General features: G+C 45.5%; 2 protein-coding genes across 13 annotated transcripts in view; one reads left to right on the top strand and one right to left on the bottom strand.

Annotated features, from left to right (window-relative positions):
• Window positions 1-14,397, top strand: part of apbb2a (amyloid beta (A4) precursor protein-binding, family B, member 2a) — a 47,634-nt gene extending 33,237 nt beyond the window's left edge. For 6 of the 9 annotated variants that reach the window (XM_014199809.2, XM_045718152.1, XM_014199808.2 and 3 more), the window contains exons 9-15: window positions 2,818-2,823; window positions 6,280-6,394; window positions 7,915-7,990; window positions 9,032-9,121; window positions 10,774-10,889; window positions 11,165-11,347; window positions 11,799-14,397. In XM_014199809.2, coding sequence (XP_014055284.1) covers window positions 2,818-2,823; window positions 6,280-6,394; window positions 7,915-7,990; window positions 9,032-9,121; window positions 10,774-10,889; window positions 11,165-11,347; window positions 11,799-11,972 — 760 coding nt within the window. In that variant the 3' untranslated portion in view covers window positions 11,973-14,397. The remainder of the gene's footprint in view (window positions 1-2,817; window positions 2,824-6,279; window positions 6,395-7,914; window positions 7,991-9,031; window positions 9,122-10,773; window positions 10,890-11,164; window positions 11,348-11,798) is intronic. The other 3 variants (XM_014199814.2, XM_014199815.2, XM_014199813.2) reach the window with 3 other exon arrangements.
• Window positions 14,398-14,404: 7 nt separating this feature from the next.
• Window positions 14,405-17,160, bottom strand: part of LOC106604784 (putative methyltransferase NSUN7) — a 38,154-nt gene continuing 35,398 nt past the window's right edge. For all 4 annotated transcript variants that reach the window (XM_014199817.2, XM_014199816.2, XM_014199819.2 and 1 more), the window contains 2 exons: window positions 15,400-15,676; window positions 14,405-15,233 (listed from right to left, as the gene is read on the bottom strand). In XM_014199817.2, the coding sequence (XP_014055292.2) occupies window positions 14,758-15,233; window positions 15,400-15,676 (753 nt within the window). In that variant the 3' untranslated portion in view covers window positions 14,405-14,757. The remainder of the gene's footprint in view (window positions 15,234-15,399; window positions 15,677-17,160) is intronic.

Below are 17,160 nucleotides of genomic sequence, written 5' to 3'. Positions count from 1 at the left end.
TACTGCCTAGCTTTCTCTGGTCTCCACCAATACTGCCTAGCTTTCTCTCTCTCACTGCTGTGTTTAATGATAAGTGGATCATGAAAGCCAGGAGATTGATTTATTTAAGCAGTCCAATTAAGACCAGGGTCTTATTTACAAGGGAGCCCTGCATGTCAAGACAAGCAGCAAATACACATTAAAAGTTACAGACACAAATACTTCAATCAGGACGGATAGAAAACACACAAAAAATACAAAAACACAATTATTTTAAAATAGATATATAATCCTCTACCAATAATCTAAACTGCCCAAAAGGCACCGATGCATCCAACTGTTGGGTATTCTGAAGATTGTTCCATAAGAGGTGTAAAATAAAATAAAAGCTGTGTTACCTAGAGTGGGGGAAAAAAGTATTTGATCCCCTGCTGATTTTGTACGTTTGCCCACTGACAAAAAAAGGATCCGTCTATAATTTTAATGGTAGGTTTATTTGAACAGTGAGAGACAGAATAACAACAACAAAAAATCCAGAAAAAAACGCATGTCAAAAATGTTATAAATTGATTTGCATTTTAATGAGGGAAATAAGTATTTGACCCCCTCTCAATCAGAAAGATTTCTGGCTCCCAGGTGTCTTTTATACAGGTAACAAGCTGAGATTAGGAGCACACTCTTAAAGGGAGTGCTCCTAACCGCAGCTTGTTACCTGTAAAAAAGACACCTGTCCACAGAAGCAATCAATCAATCAGATTCCAAACTCTCCACCATGGCCAAGACCAAAGGGCTCTCCAAGGATGTCAGGGACAAGATTGTAGACCTACACAAGGCTGGAATGGGCTACAAGACCATCGCCAAGCAGCTTGGTGAGAAGGTGACAACATTTGGTGTGATTACTCGCAAATGGAAGAAACACAAAAGAACTGTCAATATCCCTCGGCTTGGGGCTCCATGCAAGATCTCACCTCGTGGAGTTGCAATGATCATGAGAACGGTGAGGAATCAGCCCAGAACTACACGGGAGGATCTTGTCAATGATCTCAAGGCAGCTGGGACCATAGTCACCAAGAAAACAATTGGTAACACACTACGCCGTGAAGGACTGAAATCCTGCAGCGCCCGCAAGGTCCCCCTGCTCAAGAATACATATACATGCCCGTCTGAAGTTTGCCAATGAACATCTGAATGACTTAGAGGACAACTGGTGAAAGTGTTGTGGTCAGATGAGACCAAAATGGAGCTCTTTGGCATCAACTCAACTCGCTGTGTTTGGAGGAGGAGGAATGCTGCCTATGACCCCAAGAACACCATCTCCACCGTCAAACATGGAGGTGGAAACATTATGCTTTGGGGGTGTTTTTCTGCTAAGGGGACAGGACAACTTCACCGCATCAAAGGGGCGATGGACGGGGCCATGTACTGTCAAATCTTGGGTGAGAACCTCCTTCCCTCAGCCAGGGCATTGAAAATGGGTCGTGGATGGGTATTCCAGCATGACAATGACCCACAACACACGGCCAAGGCAACAAAGGAGTGGCTCAAGAAGAAGCACATTAAGGTCCTGGAGTGGCCTAGCCAGTCTCCAGACCTTAATCCCACAGAAAATCTGTGGAGGGAGCTGAAGGTTTGAGTTGCCAAACGTCAGCCTCGAAACCTTAATGACTTGGAGAATATCTGCAAAGAGGAGTGGGACAAAATCACTCCTGAGATGTGTGCAAACCTGGTGGCCAACTACAAGAAACGTCTGACCTCTGTGATTGCCAACAAGGGTTTTGCCACCAAGTACTAAGTCATGTTTTGTAGAGGGGTCAAATACTTATTTCCCTCATTAAAATGCAAATCATTTTACAACATTTTTGACATGCGTTTTTCTGGATTTTTTTGTTGTTATTCTGTCTCTCACTGTTCAAATAAACCTACCATTAAAATTATAGACTGATCATTTCTTTGTAAGTGGGCAAACGTACAAAATCAGCAGGGGATCAAATACATTTTCCCCCAATGTAAATCTGTAGTGACCATAGCAGCGGGAGGCAGGGGTGCTGAGAGTAAATCACAATTAGAAAATATATATATATATTTTTTAAGTAAGTGCACTAGGCCTTTATTACACCGGAACGCCCGCCGGGAAATTGGATAGAGATTAGGTAGGAGAGAGATTAGGTAGGAGAGAGATTAGGTAGGAGAGAGATTAGGGGGGAGAGAGAGAGAAGTGGAAAGTAGAGAGATGGAAGGAAGATTAAAAGGGTAATGGATGAACGGAGGATGAAAGAGAAAAAAGAGGGGGAAAGGTAGAGGGAAATGAGGTGAAACGAGTGAATATGAGAGAGAGAGAGAGGGAGGGAGAGACGGAGAGGGAGAGGGGATGAGAGCGAAGCAAGCGTTCGGTTGCATATAACGGCAGGTTTAGTGTGTGTGTTGTGTTGTGTGTGTGTGTTGTGTTGTCTGTGTGGGTGTTTGTGTCGGCATGTCAAACAGCAGAGGTGTGATGTGTCATAATGGAGTGGGAACGCTAAGCTCTGCCGCTGAAATGAAAAGTATACAGAGCTGAAGCTTCGACACACACACACACACACACACACACACACACACACACACACACACACACACACACACACACACACACACACACACACACACACACACACACACGGCTCAGGGAATGGAGACACCTTCTGATTGGGACCAAAGAGCATCCTCTGTGATCACCCCAGAATATTTAATGTAATAACAGTGTCTTTTACATTCTTTACTCTTTCTTTCTTTCATTTTTTTTCCCTCTCTCTCCCCTCCCTCTTTCTCCCTCTCTCCTTCCCTCTGCTTCCCTGGACCCAGGGAAAGGTAAATGGTTGCTGTGTGCTCCACGTATTGCCTTTTGCCTTTTCTTTTAACCATTGTGTCAAGTCCTCCATTTTACCTGCAGTCACACGCCTCTTCAGCTGTCTGGGGAGTGACAGACAGACAGCAGAAAGCCTGTCGCTTTCAGGTCGCAACAGGCCGTTTTTATCTCGATACTGCATCTGTGTTTCTGTTTCTGCTCTCAAAAGACGTTAAACGCGATATATGAGGAGTTTGTAATATAGACGCAAGGCCACTGTACTCTGCAGCTTGTGTGACAGAATGCTTAAGGCCTCTACTCAGTCGATTCGGCGGTAGAATTTTAAAGGTAATTTCCGATTGAGCCGACATATGCGGCGTTTACCGCGAATGCAGTCTCCGCTAAAGCGGGAACACTGCCTTTAAATTTCAATCACGCTGGAAAGCTGAACTCCCGCGAAGCGGATTGAATCGAGCTCTAAATGTACACACACACGCAGTCAAAACGCACACAATTCTCTACGCTGGACAGGAACCTAGTATTATTGACCCAAAGTGGGCTGGTAATGGACTCATAATCAGAGTGGACCACTGTGATAAACACTGAGTGTCCCTAGGTGTGTGTGTGTGTGTGTGTGTGTGTGTGTGTGTGTGTGTGTGTGTGTGTGTGTGTGTGTGTGTGTGTGTGTGTGTGTGTGTGTGTGTGTGTGTGTGTTCGATTCACAGCTGCACCTGTGGCTCTGCACTGCTCCCCTGCATGGCCCCTCAGCATGGTTCCACTCCCCAGCTCTCTCTCCTTCATCTGACATTCTTTCTTTATCACTTCGTCCATGGTTTCTTGGATACCCGCTCTACACTATACTCTGGGATGATTCTCTGTTGATGGTGTGTGTGTACATGATGTGTGGATGACAGGTGTTGTATTTCATCCCCATCCCACTATCAGTATATTGTGTTACTCAATCCCCCCATCCCCACACGTGTCTCTGTTCTTTCCCTCTGTCTATCTCTTTCTTTCTTTCTTTCTTTCTTTCTTTCTTTCTTTCTTTCTTTCTTTCTTTCTTTCTTTCTTTCTTTCTTTCTTTCTTTCTTTCTTTCTTTCTCTTTCTCTCTCTCTCACTGGGAGTCACTGCCTCCACTCTGGCATGTGGCAACTGTCTGAAGATTTCAGCATGGCATTTCATCATTTCCTTTACCCTTAGGCAATGGGGCACATTATGTGCGTGTGTGTGTGTGTGTGTGTGTGTGAGTGTGTGTGTGAGTGTGTGTGTGTGTGTGCGCACCGCTGAGAAGACACTTCTCTTCTTAAAACAGTGAATGATAATACAGTACGATAATAACTGTTCACTGAGGATAGGGAAGCACTCATCATTTGTCATCTATGGAAACAAGTGAACAAAGTAGCTTATTTTTATACTTCAACCATACATTGCATGTCAGGGTAATGTACCATACATTGCATGTCAGGGTAATGTACCATACATTGCATGTCAGGGTAATGTACCATACATGCATGTCAGGGTAATGTACCATACATTGCATGTCAGGGTAATGTACCATACATTGCATGTCAGGGTAATGTACCATACATTGCATGTCAGTGTAATGTACCGTACATTGCATGTCAGGGTAATGTACCATACATTGCATGTCAGTGTAATGTACCGTACATTGCATGTCAGGGTAATGTACCATACATTGCATGTCAGTGTAATGTACCGTACATTGCATGTCAGGGTAATGTACCATACATTGCATGTCGGAAAGTATTTAAACCCCTTCACTTTTTCCACATTTTGTTACGTTACAGCCTTATTCTAAAATGGATTAAATGAATAAACATCCTCAGCAATCTACACACAATACCCAATAATGACAAAGCGAAAACAGGTTTTTACAAATTTACAAAAAAACAGAAATAACTTATTTACATAAGTATTCAGACCCTTTGCTATGAGACTTGAAATTGAGGTCAGGTGCATCCTGTTTCCATTGATCATCCTTGAGATGTTTCTACAACTTGATTGGAGTCCACCTGTGGTAAATTCAATTGATTGGACATGATTTGGAAAGACATACACCTGTCTATATAAGGTCCCACAGTTGACAGTGCATGTCAGAGCAAAAATCAAGCCATGAGGTCAAAGGAATTGTCCGTACAGCTCCGAGACAAGATTGTGTCGAGGCACAGATCTGGGGAAGGGTACCAAAACATTTCTGCAGCATTGAAGGTCCCCAAGAACACAGTGGCCTCCATCATTTTTAAATGGAAGAAGTTTGGAACCACCGAGACTCTTCCTAGAGCTGGCCGCCTGGCCAAACTGAGCAATCGGGGGAGAAGGGCCTTGGTCAGGGAGGTGACCAAGAACCCGATGGTCGCTCTGACAGAGTTCTAGAGTTCCTCTGTGGAGATGGGAGAACCTTCCAGAAGGACAACCATCTCTGCAGCACTCCACCAATCAGGCATTTATGGTAGAGTGGCCAGACGGAAGCCTAAAAGGCACAACAGCCCTCTTGGAATTTGCCAAAAGGCACCTAAAGACTCTCAGACCATGAAAAAACAAGATTCTCTGGTCTGATGAAACCAAGATTCAACTCTTTGGCCTGAATGCCAAGTGTCACGTCTGAAGGAAACCTGGCACCATCCCTACGGTGAAGCATGGTGGTGGTAGCATCATGCTGTAGGGGTGTATTTCAGCGGCAGGGACTGGGAGACTAGTCAGGATTGAGGTAAAGATGAACGGAGCAAAGTACAGAGATATCCTTGATGAAAACCTGCTCCAGTGTGCTCAGAACCTCAGACTGGGGCAACGGTTCACCTTCCAACAGGACAACGACCCTAAGCTCACAGCCAAGACAATGCAGGAGTGGCTTCGGGACAAGTCCCTGAATGTCCTTGAGTGGCCCAGCCAGAGCCCGGACTTGAACCCAATCGAACATCTCTGGAGAGACGACGCTCCCCATCTAACCTGACAGAGCTTGAGAGGATCTGGAGAGAAGAATGGGAGACACTCCACAAATACAGGTGTGCCAAGCTTGTAGCGTCATACCCAAGAAGACTCAAGGATGTAATCGCTGCCAAAGGGGCTTCAACAAACTACTGAGTAAAGGGACTGAATACTTATGTAAATGTGATATATCTTTTTTTTATATATATATATATAAATTAGCAAACATTCTTAAAACCTGTTTTTGCTTTGTCATTATGGGGTATTGTGTGTAGATTGATGAGGGGGAAAAAACTATTTAAACAATGTTTGAATAATAATAATAACAAAATGTGGAAAAAGTCAAGGTGTCTGAATTTCATAGTAGTAGTAGTAGTGGAAACTTCTGTATACTATCACATGCCTTTCACCAAAATTCATAATGTCAAAATATACAGATGCTAATCTAATTTATTTCATTACCTGCCATATACATACATATAAATATGACACGTATTCATGTCTCATATGATATCTTCTATCCGTTCTATAGGGACTTTGCCTATGTGGCGAGAGACAAAAACACACGGGTGTTGAAATGCCATGTGTTTCGATGTGATACCCCTGCAGAAGCCATAGCAACGAGTCTCCACGAAATCTGTTCCAAGGTGAGTGGGCCTGCCGTTCCAGACCGAGGAAGTAGATACAAACAGACAGTACATTCTCACGGAAATGCTCTGTCCATTGAATTCAAGTCGAGGGAGTGGAAAGAAGTACACACCTCATTTTGATCACGTTACAATCCGGCTTGCAGTATGTGTACCCGCCACCAACATCACCATTAGATCTGCCCTGGGGCGGGCGGTTGTGAGGTTGAGGGGAAGGGGGGAGTGTTTTAACCCCACTAAGGAAGTGCTAGCCCTGAAAGGCGGAAACTACGTTCGTTATGTAGCGGTGGCGAGGAGAGACTGCTAAAACGGTTACTACTCATTCCCAGTCCCTGCTGAATGTCCTGTTCCTCATGAATGTATCATGCACATGGAGACTAGACCAGTTTCACTGTTCTAGACACTGACAGCTTCAACGGTCTGTAGGCTTTAGACCAGGCATGACCTTGAAAAAGGACAATTCACTCAGCAAAATAAAGATAGTGTTCTTGTCTGTCGTTTGTGATCTGCATTCTGATAGAGAGATGGTGACCCACTTTGGAAAAAAAGCTCTTACGTCTTGTCTCAGTGTTTCTCAGCTCTTACTCATTACGTTGTTGGCCTGGCACTCCCATACAGAAGTAAATGAATAATCCCAAACAGTCACTCATTGTGCGCTAGTAAGTAAGTCCTACACTCCACATTGTCTATTTAAAACAGTTCCTACTGCAGTGTGAAAATTGACTGACCTCAGCCTCTGTTGGTGTGTGTGTGTGTGCGTGCGTGCCTGCCTGCATACATACATACATACGTGTGTGTGTTTGTTCCCCTGTGAGCAGAGAGTTGCAGACTCACCATAGACTTTGATTAATGACACCTACAATTAATCAACTATCTCGAAGGGAGTGCAGCACATTACAGTGCCCTATTCTTAAGGAGTGTGGCTGCTCTGCTGCAGTATAAGAACACAAAGAGATCGAGAAGAGAAATGGAGAGGGATTCTGTCACGCCCTGACCTGAGAGAGCAGTTTTTCTCTGTTTGGTTAGGTCAGGGTGTGACATGGGGTGGGCATTCTATGTTTTCTATTTCTTTGTGTTTAGCCGAGTATGGTTCCTAATCAGAGGCAGCTGTCTATTGTTGTCTCTGATTGGGAATCATACTTAGGCAGCCCTTTTTCCCTCCTTCAGTGTGGGATCTTGTTTTAGTACAGCTCAGTTAGCATGCAGAACGTGACGGTCGGGTTTGTTTGTTTGTTTGTTTGTTTGTTTGTTTGTTTGTTTGTTTGTTTGTTTGTTTAGTGTTCTGAGTTATAATAAAATGTATCATGAGCACTTACCACGCTGCACCTTGGTCTCCTCTCTACAACAAACGTCACAGATTCATTCATTAGGAAATATTTCTACATTTTAGATCAAAGAACACAATGACTTGTGCTTCTTTCTGAGTTTGAAGTTTTAAACGCTTTGAATTTCTTTGTTTAACATGACCATCTTATCCCCCCTCTTTTACCCCTCTCTCCCCCACTCCTCTCTACCTCCAGATTATGGCTGAGAGGAAGAGTGCGAAGGCTGCTGCCTGCAGCTCATCCCAAACAGGCTCCGATGTTCCTCTCCAGGGTAAGGGGATTGGTGACACACACACACACACACACACACACACACACACACACAGGTACTATTCATTAATAGTTATCTGCTTACGTAATTGGAGTTGAGCGTTAACTTGATTTGTTTCTCCCTCTGTATTTATTTCATGAGTGTTTCACTGCAAATGAAAAAAAGGCCTCTTATGAATCCAGAACTGAATGCAAACACTTGTTAATGAAAAAGCTGTGCTTGGTTCACTTAAGCCTGAATTATGCTGACAACAGTACAACATCTCATGACACATTACCAAAAGTACTAAACCAATTATTATAGATAATAAAATAACAATTCATCCCATAACTTCAACTTTTGTGTCATGATCTGCTGACTAAGGGGGAAATACTTTTATTCTACGCATCGAGTAAAAAACGTGGATGGGCTCTGAGCTCACAGGAGCAGCGCTCACCTCATTAAAAGCCAATTAGTGTTGAGTCGTGGCCAGCCCTAACACTCAGCAACCCCTGTTGAGAGATCAAAGCGCTCATTGGACGAACATCGCTCACTCGCTACCACGACCAAACCGCCTGTGCACTCCACTACCAGATCCCTCCACCGGCTCTCCCCTCCTTTCATTCCATCCCTTGTTTCTCCCCGACCCTCAGGCAGAGTGTAATAGGTAGTAGGCTAACTCCTGTTCTGTTGTTTATCCGGAGTGTTGGTATTTAAACTCTTCTCTGTGTTAGGATGGAGAGCGGGATAGAAGACTTACCGCCCTTCAGGCCACCCTGTAAATACATTTGTTTTTGAGCTGAGCGTTTATCAAAACAGCCCCTCTGAAGTTCTGCACACTTGTATGAATAATCATTTTTCGTTTTTTTTTCTTCATATGGCCTAATTAGATGCAACAGCATCTGAAATATTCAAATATTCACCCAAGAATCTGTTTTATTTTTGTATTTTAGACTAACAAGCCGGTTTGGACATGTCTTTGCCTGAGTCTGCTCGGACATCCTTTGTGTGTGCGTGTGTGCGTGTTCATCTTTGGTGTCTGATGTGTGTATTCTCCCACAGAGTTTCCCGTCCCAAAGACTGAGCTGGTGCAGAAGTTCAATGTGCACTACCTGGGGATGACGTCTGTGTCTCGCCCCATAGGTAAGAGAAGTAAGGACGCTACATATACAGTCGTACCTAACCACCTGAATTGTTCCGTTAATCATGGTCCATACACCTGTACACATACTGGAGCAGTGGAGGCTCCTCAGAGGAGGAAGGAGACGAGCAAAAAAATCTAAATAGTGAAACAAAGTTGTCCTTTTTAGATTAAACTATACTAAATATATTCTCATCTTCAAATAATTTATTAAAACGCACTGTTTTGCTATGAAGGTCTACGGTAGCCTCAACAGCACTCTGTAGGGTAGCACCATGGTGTAGCCGGAGGACAGATAGCTTCCATCCTCTTCTGGGTACATTGACTTCAATACAAAACCTAGGAGGTTCATGGTTTCCCCCCCCTTCCATAGACTTGCACAGTAATTATGACAATTTACGGAGGATGTCCTCCAACCTATCAGAGCTCTTGCAGCAGGAACTGACATGTTGTCTACCCAATCAAAGGATCAGATAATTAATCTAGTACTGAAAGCATAAGCTACAGCTAGCTAGCACTGCAGTGATTAAAATGTGAGTAGTTGACTGAAAGAGACAGACAATAGCTGAACAGTTTTGAACAAATTAAATTCTTCAAAAATGAAAGAGAAGCAAGAGAGAGGGAGAGAGAAAGCTAGCTATATTTCTCATAGTATTTTTTTCACTTTCACTTGCTTAGCTAGTTTATGCATCTAGCCAGTTTAGCCTACTCAAACACCCGGCTCAAACAGAGAGGGATGCTATGTTAGCTTGCTGGCTATTGCTATCCCACACAGAAACTCTTCCAAGTCAAAGTAAGCTTTTGGTTTTATTAATTTATTGCCACCGGGGCCCACCGGTGTAACTGCTAAACTGCTTTCTGACTGTACACTGCATGATTGTAGCGGGTTTACTAACGCGTTAATTGTAGTTGCTATATTGACTATGACATTAGCTAATATGGGGACAAAGACGTAGGCTGTGTGTAGTTGTTAGTGGTTAAGATTTGAAGGTTTGGCTTGGAAAGTTGTTTTTTGCCTGGTCACAGACAGCTGATGTGTTGTGAACTGAAGTCCACAAGCGAAGGGAAAAGGTGAGAGGAGGGGAGCACGTTGATGCGAGAAGGAATACAACGAGCAAGTGATCATGCCGTTTGTATGTGGCTGCTATGAAAGTGAACTGTGTTTGCATGTGATCAGATGTGTATTCATACCGCCAATTCTGTTGAAAAACGTTTCTTAAACAGAAGCGAATGGAACGAAACGGGGCTAAACATACCTGAATTTGTCCAATAGAAACTCTTGTTGGCAATTGTTGGACTAATGATTACACCCTAGATCAGCTAGATCCAGTCAAAAGTGTGCAAGGCGGTATTAAATGAGTCACTGTCTATCGCCTTGATTATTTAAAAAATGTCTCTCGACCTGTGCACCTATGTTGTAAACTTCATTCATAGGCTAAATTGTAACAACCTCGTGATGGGTACAGGGAAAATGTGACTATCATGTAGTAGTCATAATCTATCAATGTTACATTGAACTGGGTGAATGGAATATGAAAATAATCGTCCTCCCTCGTCTTAAACGGCACCGACCGCCACTCCACTGGAGTTAGAAAACAAACTCAGGTTTCACCTCTCTCTTTCCTCCCTCTCTCCCTCACTGCCTCTCCCTCCCTCTCTCCAGGTATGGATATTATCAACGGGGCTATAGAGAGCCTGGTGTCCTCCACAGGAAAAGAGGACTGGACTCCTGTCATACTGAGTGTGGCTGACGCCACCGTGGCTGTCATCAAGGAGAAGGCAAGTAGCATATTTTCTTCACTTACCTGTGGATTATCTCTGAATCGCTTTACCACATTCATGATTTTCATTTGTTATCCTTTTGGCAACCGCATGTGAAACAACAGATTCACATCTAACCCGTCTGGACTGAAGCTTACTGTAGATATTGTTTTCATCTTAACCAGCCTGGCTTTTCTTGCTTTGACCCCTTGCCCTCATCATGACAAAAAAAACATGTCTACATTTCTACCTGAATATTCCCTATATTCTATAACCATTGGTCCCCTGGACAGGAAGAGGAGGAGGAAGTGCTGGTGGAGTGCCGCGTGCGTTTCCTGTCCTTCATGGGAGTGGGCCGGGACATCCACACCTTTGCTTTCGTCATGGACTCTGGGAACCAGCACTTCCAGTGCCACGTGTTCTGGTGTGACCCCAACGCTGGCAGTGTGTCTGAGGCCGTGCAGGCTGCTTGTGTGGTGAGACTCCTACTCATACCTACTGTGTGTACACACACATACTGTATATATACATTGTCTGCTTATCCTCTTTACCTCGTTCTTGCATGTTAGGCTTGAACCAGGACGTGGACATGAAGCTACAGTTAGTGTTAGGGTTGTGATTGGTTTAAGGTTGTGGTTGAGGCTATGGTTAGGGTTGAACCAGGACGTGGACATGAAGCTACAGTTAGTGTTAGGGTTGTGATTGGTTTAAGGTTGGGGTTGAGGCTACGGTTAGGGTTGAACCAGGACGTGGACATGAAGCTACAGTTAGTGTTAGGGTTGTGATTGGTTTAAGGTTGGGGTTGAGGCTACGGTTAGGGTTGAACCAGGACGTGGACATGAAGCTACAGTTAGTGTTAGGGTTGTGATTGAGTTAGACTCTGATGTACTTTCCTCTCCCCCTTCCTCCTCCCCTCCTCTTCCTCAGCTGCGGTATCAGAAGTGTCTGGTGGCACGCCCCCCCTCCCAGAGAGCTGGCTCCTCCTCCCCGCCCCCCGACTCTGTGACGCGCCGGGTGACCACCAGCGTGAAGCGTGGCGTCCAGTCTCTCATAGACACTCTGAAAACAAAGAAAACGCCCTCAGAACTGCCTCAGCAATGACGGACAGCTCACTGACCACACCCCCTACCACAGCCCCTGGCTTTGTCACTCACACTATCGCCACAACTACGACCTACAACCACTCCTAACCAATACCAGCCATGGTAACCAACGATGTACATACATGTTAACACCACTGGGCAGACCAAAGGAGGAATGGATCTGGGAATGTAGATCTGCTCAAAATAATAAAAAGTGAACTAATCTGCAGAAGAAGAAGAGGAAGGCCAAGCTACAGCAGAATGATGTGCTGCTAATTTGGGCCATCATTAGTGGAACTTTCCATTGAGATTTGAACTCTGCCATGACATAGCGAGACTTGCCTACTTTAGCCAGGCCACAGCTGTCCTCACCGGGCACTGCCTCGTCTTGTGGAGTATTATTACTACTGAGCTTTATGGAGTATTAAGCCGATGTCACACAAAGCATTCTGGATACAATTTATATTGCTTGCAACGAAGTTGCACCTGTGTTGCACAGTGTGTCACCCCCCCCCCCCAAATGTTTTGGGGCCTGCAAGATAGAAATGAATCCTATTTCACGCAACTGACTGTATGCAGTGTCCAATCAGTGAGCAGAAAAAAAAAGTTTACATGTCTCGTCATATCGTTCCGTACGGAACTCTGACCCAGTTGTCGTGTCAACACAGCTGTAAGTGCTGCTGCAAACCACAACGAGACATGCCAAATGTCAGAAAAAAATGGTCTAGTCATGGTTTATGTACATGCTCTGGCAGTCGATAAATGTCATTTTAAAAGTGAACCCAGACCTTTATCTGTCCAGTTTCAACTGAAATTGTCCAACATGAACTGCGCTGGCTAGGTTAGCTCATTGCTAGTTTAGTTAGCTAAAAACAAAATAAAAAAATAAAAAGTTTTGCTAGCTAGCGTGGTAAAACACAGCCCTTGATCATGACTCTCAGTTCCATTACTTTATACGTAAGAGTTATTGGATGAAGGCGTCTTCTCTACGGGGGAGTTTTGTTTAGAGCCCCGATGCTCAATCTGAACATTAACGAGTCGCTTGCGGTACGGTTATGGAAGCGTAAGGACCTTATCTTTCATATCATCGAGAAATAATAAAATAAAAGGTTCATTTGATACACTGACTGTAGCAAGGTGTGTATCTTTTTTTTATTTGAAGGATTCTTTCTCTTCTGATGAAAGACAAGGGCCACATGTTTTGAAAGCCTTGATTATTGACGTTTCTAAATGTCTAAACACCGCGTCGGGATTGTAGTCAACATGAGCCAGTCGTGGGCTAAGCGAAAGGCTGAAAACTGTAGGAAGGCAGAATGCCGTCTTGAGTTTGAGAGCTAGGTAAAAACAGACTTGGCAATAGGAAACATTCTAGCTTGCTAACTAAATTGTACAGACAGCATTTTTGTCTATATCGATGCTGCTACAATTGCCAAACGTTTGGATAAACAAATAATTTATGAAACCATGATGTGATGTTTAACAGGACTGGATGTTGCATGCGATTTAAATTGCGTCCAAATTGCTTCCTGTGACGCAGGCTTTAGACTAATACTGAGACACACTGGACATACCTGAGAAAAATAACCAATCCCCACTGAGTGCTGGCTTTGTTGCATCAGGAAGCCCACACTGAATGTGTGTTTGTTTATCTACCCCTTTTTTGTACTTCTTGTACACAGTGAGAGCAGCCCTGTTCCCATCGCAGTGCCAAACTGAGTAGCATTCCAGAACGGGACACACACACAATGGTCTCTTTAAGACGTCTGTCTCATTGACGTGGAAACGGGACATGCTTATGGTAAAAGCCGGTCGCTATGGACAAGGCCACTGACCAATCGCCGCCATCCAGCTGTTCTACCCGACCTGGTAACCTTTGAGCCTCAGACTCCAACAGAGACGTGTCACGGACTATACAGCCATGATGTCCTAACAGAGACAGGAAGTGTACAGGACATGGGAACCAATGTATTCCATCCCATCTGGCCCACATAAGACTGAACCAATGTCTCCCTTGAGAAGGGGTGCTCGGATTGTACTATACTTATTGTAAAGTAATGATTGTACCCCAGGTTGGAGGTGAGAGGGAGGAATGGGGTGGTGTTGGTATTTCATGTGTCTGTAATCTGAATGTGTGGGGAGAGATAGAGATGGATCATCATTGGAGAGAGAGGTTACAGAGGAGGGTGTCATTATGGAGAAAGGTGCTCTGCACAAAAGCCTAACCACATACACACACACACACACACACGGAGAGCTGACCACCCACTGTCTCCTTTAGGATCCAGGTACACCTCTCTACACTCTTAACTCAACTCTGTGAATGCAATCCACTCCAACGTTAAAAACATACGTGAAGATAGTGTGATTTATGTGCTCTGTTCTTCACTCATCTCTACACCATGTAATTGTAATCTGTTGTGAAAATAAATGCAATACCAAAACAAGGGAAGGTCTTGAAAGTGCAGGTTTATTTTCTCATGTAATGGGTCAAGTCATTGAAGTCATGAAATCACATATTTGGTAATTGGCACTACTGTAAAAATATACAATTACTGTATACTTGAGACTATGGCATACTTGTTTTATGACACATACGAAAAGTACTAAAGTGAAATTACTTTAAAGGTGCTTTATTGTTTTTGCTTTAAAACTATAATAATGACAGCACTATGGACACTGTGTGAATGTAACTTCCATGTGTGTAACATGTCTTCTATGTTTCAGTGTATGGTAGTGTGTTTTTTGTCTTCAATATTTGAGTGTGTATCTGTGTATTTGCCTGAAGTATTGTCCTGTGTGCCGTGTCAGAGCCAGGGGCGAGGGTGTTTGACGACAGGCTTTTCGTGGACACTACCAGAGGACTTGATCAGGGGCACCTGGGGGGGTGAGGTCTTCCACTGGTAGTAGGCCAGGGAGGGGTTGGACCTCTGGGGGGGCGGAGGGAGGTTCCGGATCTGTCTGGCCGGGGGGGGGTACCCAGGGAACAAGACCGGGGGCAGGGTGAGGGACACGGGGCGCAGCACCTCCTGACGTCCCTTAGGGGGGCCAGGGTGGACCAGGGGGGCGAAGGGGGCTGTGGTGAGAGGGGCAGCAGGGGGGTTGGGGTCTGTGGCGGTAGGCGAGTGGTGGTTGTTGTATGCGGCTGCAGTGTTGATGAGGCGGGTCTGATTCTTCCTGGAGAGGCTGGAGGCGGGGTTAGGGGCGGAGTAAGGGGAGGTATAGGAGGTACTGTTGGAGACGGAGGGCTTGGGAGGGCGTCGGCGAGCAGGCTTGGCTTTACCTAGAGGAGAGGAAGAGGGGGATGGCGGAGTGTGAGAGAGGAACGAGGCGAAAGGAAGAGATGGAGAAGAGTGAGATAGCTCTTGGCCTTTGGACTAGTACGACACAGAAAGAGCAGTTGAGTATGCGTGTGTTAGGAGTGAAACTGTGTGTGTGAATGAACTGACCTCGTTGCGACAGACCTCCATTGGTCGACCCCACCGTAGGGGCGGAGCTACTACCCTTGGTCTCACGGTTCAGGAACTCCATGACTCTGGATTGGCTGCTGACTGTGGCGTGTGGGCGTGTATGAGCTGAGCGGGCGTGACTGATTGGTGCCTGGTGGGTCTGTCGGCCACGCCTCTCCTTCCTGGTTGGATTGTTGGAATCAATCCCGTCCAATAGGCCCGTGGCTGCTGCCCTGGCAAGCACTTCCTGTGCAGACTCGATCTCTTCCAGGTCAGGCTGTCAGGAAAGGAACATGGAGAGAGTAAGGAGGAGATACTGGAACAAGTTTAAACCATGTGATAATTTTACGACAAAATAGGTTGGATATACAGTACAGTCTTTTATGAGTGTTTTATGAGCGTCAAGTAAGCTGTCAATAGTACTTTAGAGAGCAGAGAGGAGAGCAGAGAAGAGAGCAGAGGAGCAGAGAAGAGAGCAGAGGAGAAGAGAGCAGAGGAGAGGAGAAGAGAGGAGACCAGAGGAGAAGAGAGCGGAGGAGAAGAGAGCAGAGGAGAAGAGAGCAGAGGAGAAGAGAGCAGAGGAGAAGAGAGCAGAGGAGAAGAGAGGAGAGCAGAGGAGAGGAGAGCAGAAGAGAGGAGAGCAGAGGAGAAGAGAGGAGAGCAGAGGAGAAGAGAGGAGAGCAGAGGAGAGCAGAGGAGGAGAGAGGAGAGCAGAGGAGAAGAGAGGAGAGCAGAGGAGAGCAGAGGAGGAGAGAGGAGAGCAGAGGAGGAGAGAGGAGAGCAGAGGAGAGGAGAAGAGAGCAGAGGAGAGCAGAGGAGAAGAGAGGAGAGCAGAGGAGAAGAGAGGAGAGGAGAGCAGAGGAGAAGAGAGGAGAGGAGAAGAGAGCAGAGGAGAGGAGAAGACAGCAAGAGGAGAGCAGAGCAGAGGAGAAGAGAGGAGGAGAAGAGAGCAGAGGAGAGGAGAGCAGAGGAGAAGACAGCAAGAGGAGAGCAGAGGAGAGCAGAGGAGAAGACAGCAAGAGGAGAGCAGAGGAGAAGAGAGCAGAGCAGAGCAGAGGAGAGGAGAGGAGAGGAGAGGAGAGGAGAGGAGAGGAGAGGAGAGGAGAGGAGAGGAAGAGGAGAGCAGGGCAGAGGAGAAGAGAGGAGGAGAAGAGAGGAGGAGAAGAGAGCAGAGGAGAGGAGAGCAAGAGGAGAGCAGAGGAGAGGAGAAGAGAACAAAGGAGAGGAGAAGACAGCAAGAGGAAAGCAGAGCAGAGGAGAAGAGGAGAAGAGAGCAGAGGAGAGGAGAGCAGAGAAGACAGCAAGAGGAGAGGAGAGGAGAAGAGAGCAGAGGAGAGGAGAGCAGAGAAGACAGCAAGAGGAGATGAGAGGAGAGGAGAGCAGAGGAGAAGAGAGCAGAGCAGAGAGGAGAGGGAGGCACCATGTCCTTTCTTCCTGCTGCAGGGTCACCTGCTGTCACAGCACCAACCCACACAGCTCTCCTCTCCCCACCAACTGAATAATTCACACTTACTGAGAGAAAGGAAGGGTGTGTGTGTGTGTGTGTGTGTGTGTGTGTGTGTGTGTGTGTGTGTGTGTGTGTGTGTGTGTGTGTGTGTGTGTGTGTGTGTGTGTGTGTGTGTGTGTGTGTGTGTGTGTGTGTGTGTGTGTGTGTGTACATTTGAGTTGTTTTGCAGATGTGTACGGGAGGGTCTTTTGGGGTTGCACAGACTGTGTTGATGCTAACTCACACAGACAGGGGGCGCTGAATTATTCAACAGA

The sequence above is a fragment of the Salmo salar genome, chromosome ssa05, assembly GCF_905237065.1.
Source record: "Salmo salar chromosome ssa05, Ssal_v3.1, whole genome shotgun sequence".
In the NCBI taxonomy this organism is placed as follows: Eukaryota; Metazoa; Chordata; class Actinopteri; order Salmoniformes; family Salmonidae; genus Salmo; species Salmo salar.
Note: the sequence above shows the minus strand (reverse complement) of the source record. Positions and strands in the feature narration are given on the sequence as shown.